This window comes from Chiloscyllium plagiosum, chromosome 36, assembly GCF_004010195.1.
Source record: "Chiloscyllium plagiosum isolate BGI_BamShark_2017 chromosome 36, ASM401019v2, whole genome shotgun sequence".
Taxonomy (NCBI): Eukaryota; Metazoa; Chordata; class Chondrichthyes; order Orectolobiformes; family Hemiscylliidae; genus Chiloscyllium; species Chiloscyllium plagiosum.
The window spans coordinates 7,617,864-7,638,128 of record NC_057745.1 but is presented as its reverse complement, the minus strand read 5'-3'; the positions used below and the strand labels follow the sequence as shown (position 1 = coordinate 7,638,128).

The 20,265-nt window shown below is 38.2% G+C and overlaps 1 protein-coding gene across 1 annotated transcript in view; it reads left to right on the top strand.

Annotated features, from left to right (window-relative positions):
• Window positions 1-19,342, top strand: part of fam174b (family with sequence similarity 174 member B) — a 21,008-nt gene extending 1,666 nt beyond the window's left edge. The window contains exons 2-3 of the mRNA XM_043677227.1: window positions 1,774-1,908; window positions 11,471-19,342. Of these exons, the coding sequence (XP_043533162.1) occupies window positions 1,774-1,908; window positions 11,471-11,474 (139 nt within the window). The 3' untranslated portion in view covers window positions 11,475-19,342. The remainder of the gene's footprint in view (window positions 1-1,773; window positions 1,909-11,470) is intronic.
• Window positions 19,343-20,265: the final 923 nt, after the last annotated feature.

The window sequence follows — 20,265 nt, the reverse complement described above, 5'->3', positions numbered from 1 at the left end:
TGTTTCAAGTTGGTGAGAAAAAAGGTGTGCTGGGAGCACATGTATGGAAGGTGAGGTCACCAGAACTGAATTGACCGAGAAACTGGGAGGGGAGCAAAGTCCTTGTAAAAACAAAGATGGGTGTCAGTGGCTTCTAGTAATGAGGTAAATGATCTCCCTAGAAATAAAAGCAGGGAAGGGAAAAGTCAGAGGAGTTGTGTAAAGTTGAGTGAAGAGTGGAAATTGAAATCATAGTGTGTTCCAGTTCAACACCTATATCATCAGAGCATTTAAGAAAAGATGTAAGGGAGATCACAGTGGGATAGGAACTAATGTAGTCAAGATAATTCCAAGAATTGGAATTTTTACGTTGAAGGATTTAAGAAACTCAAGTGTTCTTATTGGTGATGTCAACTTCAGGAACCTAATCCAAATCTCAATGCTTTATACAAGTAGAATACGTGTACATCACTTGTTTTAACTCAGTGTTGAGGCAGGTACGGGGAGGTGAAAGTGAGGACTGCGGATGCTGGAGATCAGAGTCCAGATTAGAGTGGTACTGGAAAAGCGCAGCAGGTCAGGCAGCATCCGAGGAGCAGGAAAATCAACATTTTGGGCAAAGGCCCTTCATCAGAAATGAATGATATGGGGAGGTGACAGCATGGTACTGTTATTGCTGGACTGTTAGTCCAAAGACCCAGGTAATGTTCTGGGGACCCAGTTCAGTGATAAGTCTAATTTCTAATGAAGAACATGAAGTTATTACCGTTTGTTGGAAATCTCATTCACTAACTCCCTTTAGGGAAGGAAACTGCCAACCTTACCTGGTCTAGCCTACATGTGACTACAGACCCGCAGAAATGTGGTTGACTCTTAACTGCCCTCTGGCAATTGGGGGATAGGCCATAAATGCTGGCCCAGCAAGTGACGCCCTCGTTCCATGAACAAATTAACTTTGACGTTTATATATTTTTTAATGAGCTTCAATTCAAACTAGGGATCAGGAGAATTCTGGTCTCCCCCTCTCGGTCTCCCCCTCTCGGTCTCCCCCTCTCGGTCTCCCCCTCTCGGTCTCCCCCGGTCTCCCCCTCTCGGTCTCCCCCTCTCGGTCTCCCCCTCTCGAAGTCCAGTAGCTCCTTCAGAAAAAATGTTGCCCCTAACATGGGATTGAAAGTTAAAGGAAACTGTTAATCCAGTATTATTGCAGCAGTATAGTACTTGTTTCGTTCTGTGGGAGGATCCTTAAACATTTAAAATGCAACTATTCATATACTTTTTGGAAGTCTAAGAGACATTTCATGCTACTTTTGAGTGTTTCTGTGCAGTTTTATAGCCTTTGGTCTGTCAGGAGATTAGTAATATAAATTGCCTTTGGCTTTCACGGAGTGTGTTACTAAGTCGGTCAAGCAATTTGTATTTTTCTTTGCCCATTTCTGTTTACATCCTCTTGTGTTTCTCAGGCTTTTATTTGAAGAGATTATTACCAAACAAAAAGTAATTTATCTATAGCCAAATTTATTCCTAAGTGGTGTCACAATGAACATTGCGATTTACTACATGGCTGAGGCTCAGTGCTAAGCAGATGTGTTGTTTAGTGTCACTTCCATTATCATGTACTGCTGCTTTGTAAACAACGGTCAAGCAGCTGTTTTCATGGAGGATTTCTGCTGGCTTAATATTCAATTGCCAGTACTTTATCAGACTTCAATGTTAAGTGGTCCTCTCATCAGTTGCAGTGGAAACTGTATTAACCATCATGTCTTTCTTGTAATAAATAAATGCTTTTGCCCTTAGGTCTGGAAGAAAAATCAAGAAAACGAGAAAGTATGATATCATTACAACTCCAGCAGAAAAGGTGGAAATGACACCACTCAATGAAGATGATGACGATGACGAAGATGCAACAGTGTTTGATGTAAAATACAGCAGGTACTCATGGAATCTTTCTGATTTCACTAAATCTGTGCCACTGATGTTTTATAGTACAGCAAAGCTTTTATTAATCAACGCTAATGGGACCAAAAGAGGTCCACGTTATCAAAGCCAGCTGGGAAGCATTCATGGTCAAGCAGGACTGTCCAATCACTTTGAATAAAAACAAAAGAACTGCATTAATTCAAAATTTGACTATAGGTCTGTATTCCTTATTGCACCCATTAAGACTAACCTTTCATTTAGCCAGGATGAGAGACTTTGGTGAATGTAATGATGAGGTACACAGAGGTAAAGCATGTTGTGACCTCTTTTTAACTTTGGACTAACAGCAGTGACGTTGTCTGCCCCGATCATTTCTATTTTATATATTAAATGGGAAATATACTGATGTGGCATAATATTTATTAAAATACTTTCAGATAGTTCTAAACAGCACTTATCTCTTGGAAATTAAACAGAGAAATGTTTTTCAGTCTTTGGAATGTTAATGGGGAATAAATTAGTGCCTAATGAACCATATTTGAGGTGCAATTAATAAAGTAATTCCACTGATTATTTCTACAATAACTTCTTTCATGACTTTCAGATTTCAATGTGGAGAAGCAGCATGTCTGTGATATGATGCTGTTTGTGATAATATTTAATGGATTATAGCAGTTAGATGAATAACATGGCGAAAAGCTGCCTTATGTACTTTTTAATTTGCATATTGAAGCTATTAACTCCAACTTCCAACATGCTAATTATATTTGTTATTAGCTGCTAATTTCATAGTCAATGACCACTCAAACACCAGCTGCTGTAAGCTTTCTGACTATTTCTGGTGGGGCATTTATGTTTCCTCTTGCATGATTTCATGAAAGTTTATAAATAACATTTTTATTTCAGCATTCATGAGTGGAAAATAATTTCTTCTCTAGCAAACAAAATATGTTGGGGTTAGTTGTAATGCCAGTCTCAAGTGACATTTTGCCACCAATACAAATAGTTATTCCAGTTTAGGCTATTTTCCATGACATTAATTCATGTTGACAGTCGAACACTCCATAATCAGACAAAAACTCTTATGAGCTAAAATGTGTCTTTATTCTCTGGTAAATAGATGAATTCCAAAATTGCTGTGAAAACTAACTGGAAAACCCCATCATATTTTTCAATTTTATAAGTTAAACCAAACGTCAGCAAGAGGAGAATCAGAATAAAATTATTTGAGCAATTTTTTCAGAAATATGAAATCAATGTATAAATGCAAAAATATGTTCCTACGTACCAAACGAGTACAACAACTAAAACTTGAGTGCATGATAGAATACAGCCATAACGTTGGTCCAGTAAAACTTCCCCATTTTCATGAACAGCAGCAGTTGGGAGTGTACTTGTTGGGACTAAGCTGGCATACTCTCACTTTGTTTCTCATATTTGGTTAGGAGACTACTTTTTTTAGAAGCATATAATTAACAAAATAGAGACAAAAAAAACCTAGCTGATATTTTGTCTTTCTGAAAAAGTGAAAATAAATAACATTTTAGAGTTGTGAAGACATGTCCGGAAGTACATATTGATACAGCATGAGCAAATAGTTGGAAAGTTTTGAAATGAAGGATGATGACTGCAAGACACTAGACTTATTTTAGAAGTACTGTGTCTGCAATAGAAAAGCAGAATCTGATTAAGGAAACTTATCTTGAGCTGTTACTATATGTCAGGGGAGTGGTGATCTCAGTAAATATTTGGTAAGCCTTTATCCCACCCAATCATTCAGACAGTGTGGTGCAAAAGCATAGCTCTAACCGTTTATATTGGACTCCATAGCTTGTGTGAATGTCTTGCACACATTCCCTATTATTTATAATTCTGTATTACAGGGAAATCATCCTTTCTAGGAAGTGGTATTTCCTACACTGGATTAGCTCTCTGCAATGCCTTTCTACAGACACCTAAAGAGCAAAGTTTTAGAGTCATAGAGATGTACAGCATGAAAATGGACCCTTTGGTGCAACTCGTCCATGCTAACCAGATATCCAAAATTAATCCAGTCAGTTTGCCAGCACTTGGCCCATATCCCCCTAAAACCTTCCTATTCATATACCCATCCAGATGTCTTTTAAATATTGCAATTATACCAACCTCCTCCCCTTCCTGTGGCAGCCTATTCCATACACATACCATTCTCTGTGCGTAAAAGTTGTACCTCAGGTCCCTTTATAAGTCTTTCCCCCCTCACCCTAAACCTATGCCCTCTAGTTATGGACTCCCCCACTCCAGGGAAAAGACACTGTCCATTCACCCTATTCCTGCTCATGATTTTATAAACCTCTATAAGGTCACCTCCACCTCCAGCCCTGGCAATTTTCGAGATCTTCATAGTCTCACAAAACCTCACTTTCAGAGGATAACAGTTTTGTTTTGATATCATGCAAAAACAGAGCCTTCCACTGGAAATGAATCCATTGTGCATTTTATAGAAAATTCAAAGGTTATTAATTTTAAAGTCAAACTTTGCAGTTGTAGTCAGTTTTTACAATATAGGGAATGTGATGAAAATTGGTGAACGCATTGATAATAGTGCATCTGATTGTACTGATGCATTAAAAGGAAGTAAAATTGATGGTGTAAAGGGGAATATTGCTTGTTTTTAAACATTCAGTGCTCTGTGGTGGGGAGAAAAAAGGAAAATGCAGGGAAGAATGATTGTGGGGAATTGTCGAGAGAGGCTTAATTCAGGGTGTTATTCATTGTTAATGTAATGAATGTAAAATGAACGTCATTCTTCCAGTCTGCTAGACTAAAAATATCTGAAAACTGTAAGGCATGTTTCTCAGTTGCTTGTTCCCAACTTACTTCATTAACCTAGCCTTTTGTTCAAGAATATCGTTAGGCGAATTGAAGTCATGCTCATTATAAAGATAGAAGTATGGGTGGAATATAGCACCTGGAGTAAGCCTTTTAATCTCTTGCGAGTGTCTGTCATTTAATTAGATCTTGACTGATCTGCACCTCAACTCCAATTACCTACTTTTGCTCCATATCCCCTGATACCTTTCTGGAGCAAGCAGTTTGCTAATGAGTCATCTCTGATACAGTAGCAATACTGTAGAAAAATCATTTGACTAATGAATAGACTGTGTTTAACACAAGGGGGTGCTACTCCTGAGAAGGGTGGGTATGTATGTATTATATTAATTGTACCAAATGTTCCTGATATAGTAATCATATTAACCATATATATGTTGTAGGTGACACAAATTTGCAAATTCCTCTTTCATCCAAAATTTAAGTAAGATTTTGATTAAAGGCAGTTTCTCTTTCTGCAGCAATTTTCATTCTGATTTTGCTTCTGATGCCAGTTTTATTTAGTTTTCTTTTTGCTTCTGAACATTGGTAATGCTCTGTTGCAAATCTCCTTAAACCTGATGCAATGGGAACAGAGACACGACAGGGAGGGAAAGGAAGCAGGAATTTTAAGTAATGATTCAAAGATTACCCCTTTTTTATTGAAACTAGGTATTCTACCATCTATGCATATTCTCCAGGATTGAGGCTTAACCAAATGAAGATATAAAAATGAATAGGTTAGAAATAAGGTTCACTTTACAAAATTAATAGATAAATCATAAAATAGTTACAGAATGGGAAGAAGCTCTTTGGCCTGTTGTATCTGTGCTGGCTTTTTGCGAGAGAATTTTCCCCTTAGTCAGGTATTTTCTTTTCTTCAGGTGCCTGTCCAATTAGTTTTAAAAGGCCTTGTTAGAGTATACCCCTGCTCCTTTTCAGGTAATGAATTCCAGATTGTAATTACAATTGACCAGCATACTTGGGTAATTTCAAACTGAGAGATAAGAACATAGAACAGCACAGTACAGGCCCTTTGGCCCTCGGTGTTGTGCCAATCTTTTATCCTACTCTAAGATCAATCTAACCAACATACCCTACATTTTACTATCATCCATGAGCCTATCCAAGAGTCGCTTAAATGTCCCTAATGTATCTGCCTCTACTACCACTGCTGGCAGTGCATTCTACGCATCCACCTTTCTCTGTGTAAAGAACCGGCCTGTGACATTTCCCCAAAACCTTCCTCCAAGCACTTTAAAATTATGCCCCCTCTTGATCGCTATTTCCACCCTGGGAAAAAGTCTTTAGCTATCTACGCTTCCTGTGCCTCTCATCACCTTGTACGCTCCTGTCAAGTCACGTCTCATCCTTCTTTGCTCCAATGAGAAAGGCCCTGGCTTCATCAATCTTTCTTGATAAGACATGCCCTCCAGTTCAGGCAACATCCTAATAAATCTCCTCTGCACCCTTTCTAGCGCTTCCACATCCTTCGTATAATGAAGCAATCAGAAATGAACACAATATTCAAGAGTGGTCTAACAAGGGCTTTATATAGCTTCATGGGTTTTAAATTCAATCATCCTGCTGATGAAAGCTAACATGCATCCTTAAAGACTCTGTCAAATTGGGTGTCAAATTTAAGGGATCCATGGATGTGGACTCCAAGATCCCTTTGTTCCTCTGCACTGCCAAGAATCCTGTATTCTACATTCAAATTTGGCCTTCCAAAATGAATCACTTCACACTTTTCCATCTGCCATTTCTCAGCTCAGTTCTGCATCCTGTCAATGTCCTGTTGCAACGTACAACAGCCCGCCACACTATCCATTAGTCCACCAACTTTTGTGTCATTGGCAAACTTAATCACCCACCCTTCCACTTCCTCATCCAAATCATTTATAAAAATCACAAAGGGCAGAGGTCCCAGAACAGATCGCTGCAGAACACCACTGGTGACTGAGCCTCCAGGCTGAGTACTTTCCATCTGCTACCACCCGTCTTCTATGTGCCAGCCAATTCTATATCCAGACAGCCAATTTTCCCTGTATCCCATGCTGCCTTACTTTCTAAATGTGCCAACCATGGGAAACTTCATCAAACGCCTTGCTAAGATCCATGTACACCACATCCACTGCTCTAACTTCATCATGTTTTGTTGCATCCTCAAAGAATTCAACAAGATTGGTGAGGCATGACTTGTCCCCTCAAAGCCATGCTAACTATCTCTAATCAAGCTATGATTTTCCAAATACTTATAAATCCCTTCTCTGAGTCCTCTCCAATAATTTGCCCACCACTGACGTAAGACTGACTAATCTATAACTCCAAGGGTTGTCCCTATTCCATTTCTTGAACAAGAGAATAACATTTGCCACACTCCAATCATCTGGTGGTACTACAGTGGACAGTGAGGACGCAAAGATCATCGCCAAAGATGCAGCAATCTCCTCCCTCACTTCCCATAGTAACTTTGGGTATATCCTGTCTGACCCTGGAGATTTATCTACCCTCATGTTTTTTCAAAATTTCCAACACATTCTCCTCCTCAACATCCACCTGTTCAAGCTTATCAGCTTGTTTCACACTATCCTCACAAACAAGAAGGTTCCTCTCACTAGTGAATACTGAAACAAAGTATTAATTAAGGACATCCCCTACCTCCTCTGACTGTCCACTGTTCCCTCTACTATCCCTGATCGGCTGTACCAGCACTCTGGCCATCTTCTTGTTCCTCACATAAGTGTAGAACATCTTGGGGTTTTCCTTAGTCCTTGGAACCTCCCACATCACCTATCACCCACCTCTTCTCTCTCCCAATAGCAATGGGATACTATTTGTCCTCGCCCTACTATCCCACCAGCATCCACATCATCACTAGCCACCATTTACATCACCTCATGCAGGATACCACTACCAGGATGAGACAGGAAAAGTAATTAGTTCCCTAACTATGGTAATGAAAGATTTTTTAAATTGCTAAAGGTTGTTGGAGTGATGATGCTTGTATTGGGCAAACAAGGAAGGAATTACAATTATTGAAAAGTGTTTTATGACTCAGTTTTTAAACGAAACAACAAGGTGATCAAGCAACCCGGATTTAAATTGTGACTTATACGGATATTCAAGAAAACCACAACACAATGCTGGGTGAGGTTTTAAATACTTGTGATCATGTGAATTGAAAAGGTCAAAAAAATCCAAACAAGATTGTCAGGTTTTAATAACACCAGCCTTCATTGCTTCAGCAGTTTTGCTAGAGTAGGCTGGAATGTCTGAAACGTTTTTGAAAATGATTTTGAAGTAGAAGCAATTCTTTTAAAGGTAATGGTGTTCAATGTGTACCCATGTGAGAGAAAAGTACAAAGACATTCCAAACTCCTCAACGAAGGCATTGAATTAAGAATTAGGAACAATTCTTACTTGAACTGTTAAAAGGGTATCAATAGTACACTTTGAATTGAATATAGCAGTAGGAACTGAATATTAACAACTTGTTTTTTGGTTCTGTAAAAACAAAACCAGGGTTAAGATGGAAGCTCTAAAAGGGTCCTCAGGTTAAAGGAGCAGCCATGGATGCATGCATAGACCCCAGTTGTGCCTGTCTCTTTCCATGTTCCAGTCCTACACCAGCCCCCACCAACTACTCTTTTCCAAGTATATCGGTGCTGCTTCCTTCTCCTGCCCAGAATTGGAAGAGTTCAGTAATTTTGCTTCTGGTTTCCACCCTGCTCTGCCTTCAGCTGGTCCATCTGTGACTCCTCCCTTCTCTTCCTTGACATCTGTTTCCATTTCTGGGGATAGGCTTACCACCAATATCCACTACAAAGCAACCGACTCCACAGTTACCATGACTTTCCGCCTTTGCACCCTATTTCCTATAAAGACTATTCCATTCTCCCAGTTTCTCTATCACATCTGTTCTGATAATGCGAGCTTCAACAAGGGCCTCTCTGAAGTGTCCACCATCTTCCTCAACCAATGACCCCCTAGCACAGTGTGGTTGACAGAGCCCTCAGTTATGTCTGACCCATCTCCCACACCACCTGTAACGCCTCTCTTTCCTCCCACAGTAACACTGTCCTCACCTACTATCCCACCTGCATCCACATCCACGTCTACAGAATCACTAGCCCCCATTTGCGCCACCTCCAGCGGGATGTCATTACCACACTTTCCTTTCCCCTCCCCTTATCAGCATTCCACCAGGACCATTCCCTCAGGGTCACCGTGCTCCACTCCTCCTCCTCCTCACAACACTCTACTACAGCCCCTTGGAACTGTAGAAGGTGTAACACCTGCCCTTTTACCACTCCACACAATCTAGTCTACTGTATCCACTGCGCACAGCATGGTTCTCCTCTACATTGGGGAAATGGAGCATAGACAGGGTAATTACTTTGCAGAACACCTATGTTCTGTCTGCAAAAAAGATCCTGAGCTTTCAGTTGCCTGTCACTTCAACACACCACCTTGTTCCATGGCTAACATCTCTGTCTCAGGTTTGCTGCAGTGTTCCAGTGAAGCTCAGCGCAAGCAGAAGAACAGCACCTCATTCGCCGCTTGGGGACTGTATATCTTTCTGGATTGAATATTGAGTTCAACAGTTTTATGGTTTGAGGCACCTTCTCCCAAGTTGCTACCCACAACCCCCAGCTGGTCAAACTTGAGGTGAATAAATCCCTGGGTTTGAATAAGCTTCAGCACAGTCTTTTTAACAAATGAGTGCGGAAGATAAATGAGCTTTGGCATAAACTTTGCAATGTTACAGAGATAGCTGAAGTCTGGGGGAAGGTGGATGCTTACTTTTTTTAAAAAAGAAATGGGATTCTGTAAAACTACAGACAAACATATTAGATGTACATAATTCCTTAAAGTTCTAGAAATCTTTATTAAAAATGAGCATCTAAATAAAAAAAACTGTAAATGATAGCCAATGTGGTTTAGTGAAGAAGAGATTTTGCCAATCTAACTTGCTCGTATTTGTTTGAAAACGTGACTTGGGTTCAAAGTCAGTAAATGTTCTGGGGTTTCAGGGAGCATCCCCTGGTAAGGTTAATCTTTAAAAGAAAGAGCAAGAATTAAAGGAATTTACAATGATGATGTAAAGGATACATCTATCCATTACGCCAATGCTATCCTGGCCGGTTTCCCACCTTCCCCCCACTGTACTGTGGAACTGATCATGGTAAAAAGCAAATTTGATAAACCTTGGCCTCCTGTCATCTCTTCCAGGGTCTGTCTGAAACCCTCTTACGAACAGAATTTTTATTCAAGACTTCTGACAGAAGTGCTGGTGACAACAAATATAAACAACTTGCACTAAGGCATTTCTCACTGACTGCAATTGGCCTAATGATGCAAGTCAGCCTTGTACTATTGCACTGCTTCCTATACTGCTTACCCTCTTGATGTCAGGAGGCTTACAATCAGGTTTCCAAAGTCACTTTTGCAATTTCATTGCATTTACCTGCACACAGATGCAAATTTCACGCACACACTTTCCTGCTATCACCGAGTTCATGTAAATTGGTCCAATAAGCACAAGGGCAAGCAACAGACTCAAAAATGTTTAGAAAAAGGAAATGTTTTATAAGCCAAGTTCAGTTTTTATGGTTAGTAATCTCTTAAATGAGAGAATTTTATTGCTATAATTACTGATCTTTTGAAAACACACAGTTCAGTTCTTTAACCAAATATTTCTTAACATATTGCATGAAATAGTATTTGCAATTAACCTAAACTTAACCAGTGAGAAGTTTAGACTCTTAGGATTTAATTCTTTATAATACTGAGCTTTAGTGTTTTATATCTTATAGTGATGAATAATTGGTGCTTGAGGTCCCTGTTTTGTGTACTCCACTTTGTGATATTGATCTCTTTACTGGATCAGTAGACCCTGGATATTTGATACTTAAAACACATAGAGGACAAAAGTTTGCATTTTGATTCATGATCCTGAGGTGGATGTGTAAAGTAGCATTTTGGATTGCTGTTTGTCTTTGCATTGCTCTGAGGGCATAGAATGTTATATAAGTGTCAGTTTATTCATAACTCGTGACTGCATTTGCTGAGCGAATTGGCTTTGCAGTCATTGTGAAGTCCTTAAATATAACAGATTTGTCTACATTATTAAATTGATGTAATTGTTAGTTTTTGAGTTTGTTAATTTGATGTTTCTCATTGGGTCAGCATTTATTACCCAGTCCTACTTGCTCTGGAGAAGGTGGTGGTGCTCTACTTTCTTGAAACTTTGTAGTCCTTGTAGTATAGGGAAATACTGCTGTTAAGAAGACAGTTCCAGGATGTTGCTTAATAATAGCCATATCTTCCACAAACTTGACTCTATGACCAAAATTGGGTATTCTTTTCTAATTTTGATTCAGATCAATTCCAGGGACTAACCAGTTTATTTTAAAATAAATAGCAATTGTTCAGATTTCTGCTCCAGGTCTAGTTCAACCTATAATTACAAGCTAATTAACTGAATTATTCAAGCTTAACCAATAATGCATGGTGATTTGTTTTTCGAATTCGATGAGCTCAGGTATTCAAAATCCAGGGAATCCTATTTACGTTTTAGCATAAAAAATAATTTGTGAAACTTAATTGAAGGAAAGGACCAGGGCAGTTTAACGTAAGCTTCTACAAAGCCATTAGATGATTTATCGGCTGGATTCTGTGATTGATTTTGTTTTTCCTTTTTTTTTCATTCTGTCCCCAGGTGAAGATTTGTATGAAGTGAGTATGACATGGACAGCCAATCACACTGTATCAACCACCAGCCACAACAATCTTCTGGATGAAAACCGGGTTTGACTTATCATCTGCATATCAGCTTCTTGCATCTCACTGATAGCAACATTTAAATGATCTCCATCCAGTTTATCGCAAGAGCAATATTCCTGTCTGTTTCCTGTGGACATTTTAGAAAAGCTTTTTTTTTAAAAAACACTATGATGTAATTGTCTTGAAGTGCATAATATTTTATTTGTAAGTATGACATTGTGTGTTTGTCCTTTGTCCAAAGTAGCTTATTTATATTACAAGATTTGTGGTGAAGTGGAATGTAGTTTAGCACTTAAGTGGGATTTCTGGCTGAAGTTCAGTGTTAAATCTTTTGTTTTAATTTAACATGCACACTGGTTGCTTTGTAAAATGTCTGATTTCTTAGCGATCTCTAAATTGACCTAATCTTAAGTGTGACCAGGTATGCAAGCTCAGATTGAGCCTTTTCTATATTGAACTGTGAGCATTCCTAGCGATATTTGAAACCCAAGTTGAGATATTCTTGGGTGGTGGAGCAAATACATCTATTAGTTGATCATCAGTACATGTTTGTAGGAAAATTTAGTTCTTCATTGTTAACGTAGTCTAATCATAATGATCAGTGTTTACGTTGGGTAGGACTAATCCTGAAGGTTATCTGAGGAATTTGTGGTACAGTACATGCAACTTGTTGGTCAAATACATTAACTTGGTCGTACAGGACTCTTGCACATTAAAAATGTTGGAGCAAATTCACTGGCTGAGCTGAAGACAGTCACTAAAATATGGGTCAAGTGGTATTGTGCACTGAAGTAGCATTGGTGATTTGTTGGCTGTAACATGCCAGTTCAAGTCTCCACTCCCAGAATTATATCCAATCAATGCTATTCAAACCACAACCAGGTTAAGCTCCCTATAAGGAATACATTTAATTACTATTTACACTAGAAACAATGCTCAACAAATCTTTCAGTTTTCTTGTATTGGGCAAACATCCTTGAATCTTAACACTTGAATTTCAGAAACTAGTTTGTGCAATTAAAAATAAGTCCCAGTTGAGACTTTCTCGGTGCAGGCAGGTCTCCTTGAATATTCTTCACAGAAACGGAGTTCGTACTAGGCTTCGGTAATGTTTTGTACCATAATACTACTGACACATTCATACCTAAGTCAATAACACTACTGATAAGTTCATACGTAAATCAGTACTTGTGCCAGTGCCCTTCAATATTCTATTATCTTAGTTCACGTTAATCACCTAATATTGGCGTTCTCATTGACTGACGTGAGCAGTTCCTCATCCAAATTTTCACCACTCTCAAAAGTTCTCTGCAAACCCAGTCCATGATGAAAAATGTGATCTAATTATGGACGTAGCACAGCAATTTCTCTTGTCAATGACTGTTTAACTGGTATTTAATGAAGGGAGGGAATAGAACTGCATCTATGCAGTCATTCATTTCATGCATTTATTGTTAAGTTTAAGTAACACCTTGACAAAGTGGACATATTCCATTTGTTACCAGAAGCCAGAATCTCAACAGATAACTTGATTATCTTGTGATGATGTAATGAGTTTAATATAACCATAGTGAGAAGCTCAATATTGCAAAAGTTAATACAGGTACACAATCCTTTAGTCAAAATCCGAAGCTTTTCTCTGTCAAGTTTTCTTCTGTGCAACAAGGTTGTTTGGCAGTTGAACAGGTGACCCAACTCCACGCCCACTTGACCCACATCACTCAGATGTGACATGGCCCAGCACTGGCAGGTGTCAGTTGTGTCTCAGCGCTCATACTAGTTACACATGAGTCTGCTGTTCGGTGAGATTTTTTAAAATTTCACTGTGAAAATGTCATTTATTCTGAAATCTGAAACATTCCAAATTCCCAAAAACAACTGGCTCCAAGGATTTCTGATAAAGGATCGTGTACCTGTACTTCCTAATTTACAAAAGTAACTTCATATTGATTGACACAGAGTAATTGGGAACTTCTCAAACTTTTTTTCCCTTAAAAGCAATATAGGAACATAACATTAAAATTTAAGTACTGTCAAACTGATTTGTATTATAAATAAGAATGAAATGAGACCTCATCTATACCTGTTGACTGTTGTCTTAATCCAAATGTCCTCAATATGAACAACGCAGTCAAGAGAAGAAGGGACCTGCAATGGTCATGACAAAATCAGCTGATTTACCATTTCTGCAGAAAGATACACTCCAACCCCCAGCGCCATCACAAATTGTACCCTTTCAAGATTTTGCAAACTAATCTGTCACATCTATTAAATTGTTCCACTGTCCATAAGTAATAAAGCAGAGGAGCTCTACTCTCAGCCATGGTTGTGCATCAATAGATGGCTGTTAAATTTGCACTACAAATGGAGTGCCACTACATTATTTGTTTATATGAGTAATGTCACCAAGTACTTGACATTCTTGTTGCTATCAAATGTTTGTGTAGGTCTTTAGAGCGTGATCCCCACGCTCTAAAGCCTACCAGTGGAATTATATACAGCATAGCCACTTGGATTAGATGCCAAAGCGTGGGGATGGGATTAGAGTCTATGATGTCCCTCATACTTGACCAGTCTCCCAAAGTTTCTGGTCTAGGAAAGATTTGCAATATCTTTCACAATTTTAAGCCAATGAGGCCCATTTTACAAACTACTTTTTGGAAATGTCACTGTTACGTGGACCCGATGAATAGCCCCTTTGCTGACATACTAAAGGAAAATGGATGTCCTTATTCTCAAACATAAATCACCACTATTACTTCAGGAATAAAATTTGAGGAAGGGAAATAGAAAGAGTTTAACCGGTGTGGCTTAAGAGGTGTTTCAAAATATCAGGTTTGATTTAGTTCATGTTACAAGGATGGTTTTGACATGCCCAACAATCTTGGAATCTCTCTTAAGTGGTGTCCTGTTCTTCATAGCTTATAAAATTAACTTGAGCTTACAAATTTGTACTAATGAGAAGATGCAAGTGCACATGTTTACTGTTACCAGTTATCAGTTACAGATTAGACATACTTAAACCATTTTTAAGTGCCATTTTTATACTGCATATTGACAATCAGACTCACTTAGTAATGAGTATTGACATTTTAGTCAATGGTCTTTTATACCACTTGTACAGCCAATGTTCAAAGAAAATTTGGGAATGAACAGGAATTTGTATTTGAAGCTGTCTAGTTAGTTTAATTATGTCAGTTTATTTGATTTTATTGAAACCTTTTTACTCTACTGGTTTATGTTGACATTTTTCCTTTTGTATGAAAAATATAATACCCACATTTTAAGCCAACTGTATTCTCGTTTTGGAAAACTGCAGCATTGGTTTAGACACTCAGAAAAGTTACTTGAACTTGTTTGTAATGTAAATTGTAATATTTGTATTGACTACATTCTTTGATCTTAATACCAAAGTGAAACAAGTCCATCACTGATTAATCAGATGTTCCCTCTTAGTCTTCATAAAAGCAGCATTCTTCAGGAATGATTCTTTTTTTTTGAGGTTCAAGACAGTGAATAATTGGGGCAGTGGGGTGGAACAAATTTAAAAAGCAAGTTAAGATTGGAGTAAGAAAGGAATTCAACTTTATCACCCAAGGAATGGCAGAGTTGTGGGATAAGTTAGAAAGAGGAATTTTGAAGCAGAAAACCTATCTGAATTTGAAAGGAACAAGTGCATCCCTGTGTCATTGATCTCTGAAAATAGGTCATGCTTTCTCCAAGCTTTCAGCAACTGTATTTGAAGCATGCTTGCACAAACGTAAAACCCTGCCACCCACCCCAACCATGGTCAAACAGCATGTCAAATTGTCTTAATTGGAAGGAATGCATGGCAATTTTTGGAATATTCACATGCAGTAGGAATGGTGATTTTGCACTAATATAAGTGGAGTTTGCATGCACATCGTTGCACGAGTAGTTGTAGCACTCAAGATCACAAATCAAATTCGCAGTCCTCCTGAAACACAGCCTTCTGAAATGATAAATAGTTCTTGTGTGTTGGCAAGTTGCGACCTTTTAGTGGAACTGATTATTTGATTTAAATACTTCTATTACATCAATCACAAACATTTGACTTTCAGGTTTTTATTTCATTAAAATATTTCAGCAATTGCACAGTTTTGATCGCCGCATGCAGGTGTGTACAGCAAATTGTAAATCATGATATTTTGATGATAAGTCAATGAATTAGTACCAATGGAGTGTAAATGCAAAGACACTTTATGTTAGAGCAGAGCAGCTTTATCACAAATGGCTGTTGGGAGTTGTTAATCACTATATTTGAGATGAGTATCTAGTTGCCTTTTCAAGAAAGATATTAGTATCTGGGGGATAAGCAAGAAGTAAATTCAAGAAAATTCATGAAGCAAGGGCAGGAATTCATTGCAAGCCAAAGATCCTGAAGCCACACAGATAATTAAAATTCTGCAATTATTTTAATGTTTTTCCACGCATGCAATGACAAGCAAAATCTTTCAGTTTTCTTTTACTTCAAATAGGAAGTTTCTGCAAAAAGATGTTGTCTTAATTTCATCCATGCTGCTTTCAGGCATTTGGTCAGTAGCTTCTTGTTCTTGTTTTCAAAAAGAATATTCCTTTCCTTTAAATCTTGTAACGATAGAAAATTCCATTATTGGAAGTATGCATTGTTCATTCTGAAAATATGTAACATCTATGTGGCCAATCTTGAAAAGTTTTAGGTTTTTTTTGTAAATTTCCTGCATTAGTGAAACTCAGTTGATTACAGTGGCTCAGGATATTAAACTCAGTGACTTTAAATTTCAAAATATTTACTCAGTTTGAATATTTAATATATAATTTTGTGTAAATCAGGTTTTGGTTAAGGATATCAGAAGAACTTGCATTTTGAGAGTTTTGAGATCTTCAATGCCTACTACGTTTTTAGAGCAAATTTAACAGCTATGAAGAATTGTAGATTCAATAATAGTGATTCCATCTGTGAGAGTGTCTGCCCCCAGTATATATTCAGGTCTTATAGAGGGATTCAATCAAAACATGCAAACTCATAGACATGCTTTTAAATTTACAGCCTCCTTGCTTAAAATGTAGTTAAAACAAATAAATGTATACTGTGGTAGTGTGCCAATGTACAGAGGAAGGTTGATGCTCTAATGATCCTGTCCTATTTTTTGGTTAGCCAGGTGTCAAAGTCAGTAAGTCATCACCATACTGGTGTACTTAAGCATTCTCTTAATTATTTTTCACCAACTTACATATCCCCTTTAATAATCTAAGGGCACCTTTTCAACAGCCATTTCTGGAAAACAAGTTCCACCCACCCTCTGTATGAAGCTTTTTCTAACCGCCTGTCTTGTTTTATTGCCTCAATGTCAGCCTCCGATATAGCTTCCCCATACCTTATTACTCCTGACCTTGAAGGTATCCTATTTGGATGCCCTTCACCATCTCAGCTCAAATGAAAAAAGCACTTGTTTCACAACACCCTTTGTAATTGTAATCTTTCATATCTAGTTGTATGGACTTAAATAAACTGCTTAAGAACACTGAAGATAAGACCGACTAAAAACTTCTTGAGCTATTTGGCCTTGCTTTGAAGAAACTGAGCCAGAATCTGATTGAGGTGTCCATGTAAACAGTGGATGAAGCATGCAAGCCATGGCCTCTTGTTTTAAACTGCCAGAACCTAGAAGTAATATCAAAATTCTTCAGCTCCATTAATCAGCAAATGAGATCTACTTATGAATATGATAAATGAGGCAATATCTTTGAAATAATTTAAGGAACTGTTGGAGGAAACTAGGTTCCCTCCGGCTGGATAATTTGAGATGCGCCAAATGGTTCTTCATGTGCAAGATAGATACACTGACAATCCCTTGAATAGTTGCCATGCTAATCAGTGGGATTGGCTTATCCAGCTTCAGTCTAAACTTTTGTGCAGGAAATGATTAAGACAACTCAAGGCCAATAGATACAACTAACCTGACCCAATCCACTGAGTCGATTCCCCTTGCATTTGTGTGTGTCCTGTACACTCCAGTATCGCAAAAGCCACTTGAGGGTGATCAGCTGTCTTTCAGTCCAGGCAGCAAGTCACTGGCCCCACAGACTAATCATCCATTGGCAGGTGTAAAACTAACCTCGGAGACAGCCTTAAAGGTAGAAACACTGCAGCCAACGACACAATCAGGGAAACGTGAACACCATGTTTAAAACTATTAATGTTTGATACAAAACTACACCCAGTAAGAGATACAGGAAAAATTCAGTATTTTGTATTTTGGTTTGTTAGTACAGGCTCAGCATTTTACAATTGTCTTCATTTCGAATATAGTACTTTTATGGTGAGTCCCCAAACAGGATTCTGTATGAAAAAATTAAAACTCTTGCAGTTTGAGTAAATTGCTGCTTTCACTTTGGCTCCTGCTATTAATCGTTACAGTAATTTTTTTTGCTGTGTTTATGACTTGCTGCATGAATTGATGACATTGCACAGTTTACAAAAAAAAAGTTTGAATCAACTTCTCAGTTCATCTTCCTCCTGATCTAGCTTTATCATTGCAACCACCCATCATCAATCTTCCTTGAACTGCTTAACCGTTCAGTCAACGACCATTCCAGAGCAGAGAAGTGGTGCTGAAGTTTTTCATGAAACATCTGTATTGGTGGAAAGACTTATGTTCTTTGCTGCATATTTAGAAGTGTTCAAATATCAGAAGATGGGAGCAAGCTAATTTTGGAGTAGAACCACACAACATAAAAGTTTGAATATAGAAAGTAAATGGGTGTTGGAAAATTTCAATATTATCAACCATAAATTTGAAGTAGTCATTAAAGTCCTATAGGAATTCAGGAGAAGCTTTCACTTGGAGGTTGGTTCGAGTATGAAATTCACTACTATATGGAGTGCTTGAAATAATTTCCTTAGATACACTTATAGAGAAACTAGATAATGAGGAGAGAGGAATAGAAGAATATGCTGAAAAGGTTTGATGAAAGTACACTGTGCAGCACTGACACAGACCTGTTGAGCCAAATGGACCATTTCTCTGCTACTAGTACAATGTAAATGCATGGTTTTTTTTTATTTTGTGTGTAAGTTGATCTTGAAAATTGTTATTCCTGAGGGCATAATCTCCAAAGGTATGGCCTCCCCTTTGCACATGGAGGCTTTGCAAATCTTAAATCGGAGGTATGGTACCAACCACTGGTGCACAATTCTGGAGATCTCTTATTTGAGTGAGAATGATCTGAGACTATTAGATCAACCTAAAGCACTTTGCATCAACATTAGGTCTTTTTAAGCATCATTTACACTTTGTGTGCTTTCAAGACCTTCATTAAAACTTGTCTGTTACTTGTGCTGACCAAACATGTAACACCACTCGAGTTAACCAAGTTCCAGTGAGTTAAGGAATGTTAACTGCATAGAGAGGTTTCTCATCACACTTAATTCTAATCAAGGGGTTGAAAGACAGGAATTTAAATGTTTTGTGCAGATAGGAATTATTTTAAGCTTTTTACATGGGCGGCATTCTGTTTGTTAATTTCAGTTTGCTTAACACACAAGCTCCATTGTTCTGTTAAATATTGTTGGCCAATTTTGGTTTATGTTACACTGGAGAATTGTTAGCTTAAGTAAGCTTCAATTATTTTTGTCTTGTATGGTTCCTGGCATGTTTTGGGTGGATTTTTAACATTACTGTCTATTTTAAAATGATATAAAGATATAGAAAATAAACTGGATTATTAGAAAGCTGTGATGCTGTTATCTGGTTTTTATCATTATCACACTACCTTAATTATTAATAAATCATTTACGTATTTACCTAGAGAATTCTTGTATTGGTTATTTTGGTTATTGGATATCCAGCTTCATTCAATTGAAAACTGTGTACTTTTACATGTGCTCCTCTCCCAGAAGAAATCTCAGCAAAGTTTAACAGTTTGTAACTAATAAGAGAATTTGTTTCATTTCTATTCTGGAAATGTCAAATTAACAATTGAAGCAGAAAAGACAAATTCCATATGAGGGAGTTAATTTACTCAATATGTCTCCAATTTCAGTACTAATAAATTACAGTTGTATTTAAAGTGGGAAAATGCTGTGGTTCTGTTCGCCGAGCTGGAAGTTTTTGTTGCAAACGTTTCGTCCCCTGTCTAGGTGACATCCTCAGTGCTTGGGAGCCTCCTGTGAAGCGCTTCTGTGGTGTTTCCTCCGGCATTTATAGTGGCCTGTCCCTGCCGCTTCCGGTTGTCAGTTTCAGCTGTCCGCTGTAGTGGCCGGTATATTGGGTCCAGGTCGATGTGTTTGTTGATGGAGTTTGTGGATGAGTGCCATGCTTCTAGGAATTCCCTGGCTGTTCTCTGTTTCGCTTGCCCTATAATGGTAGTGTTAGATTAGATTAGATTAGATTACTTTCATCAACAGATGCCTAAGGGAAAGACAACAGAACGAGGACATGCCGCAACCCAAAGGACTAGCCACACTACCATACATCAAGAACATATCTGAAATGACAGCCAGACTACTGCGACCACTAGGAGTTATAACAGCACACAAACCAACAGCCACTCTCAGACAACAACTCACCAAAACGAAGGACCCGATACCCAGCATGATCAAAACTAATGTAGTGTACAAAATCCCATGCTATCCCTAGTAGCCACACACGCAGACAACAAGCAACATGAATTTGACTGGGACAACACTACCATTATAGGGCAAGCGAAACAAAGAACAGCCAGGGA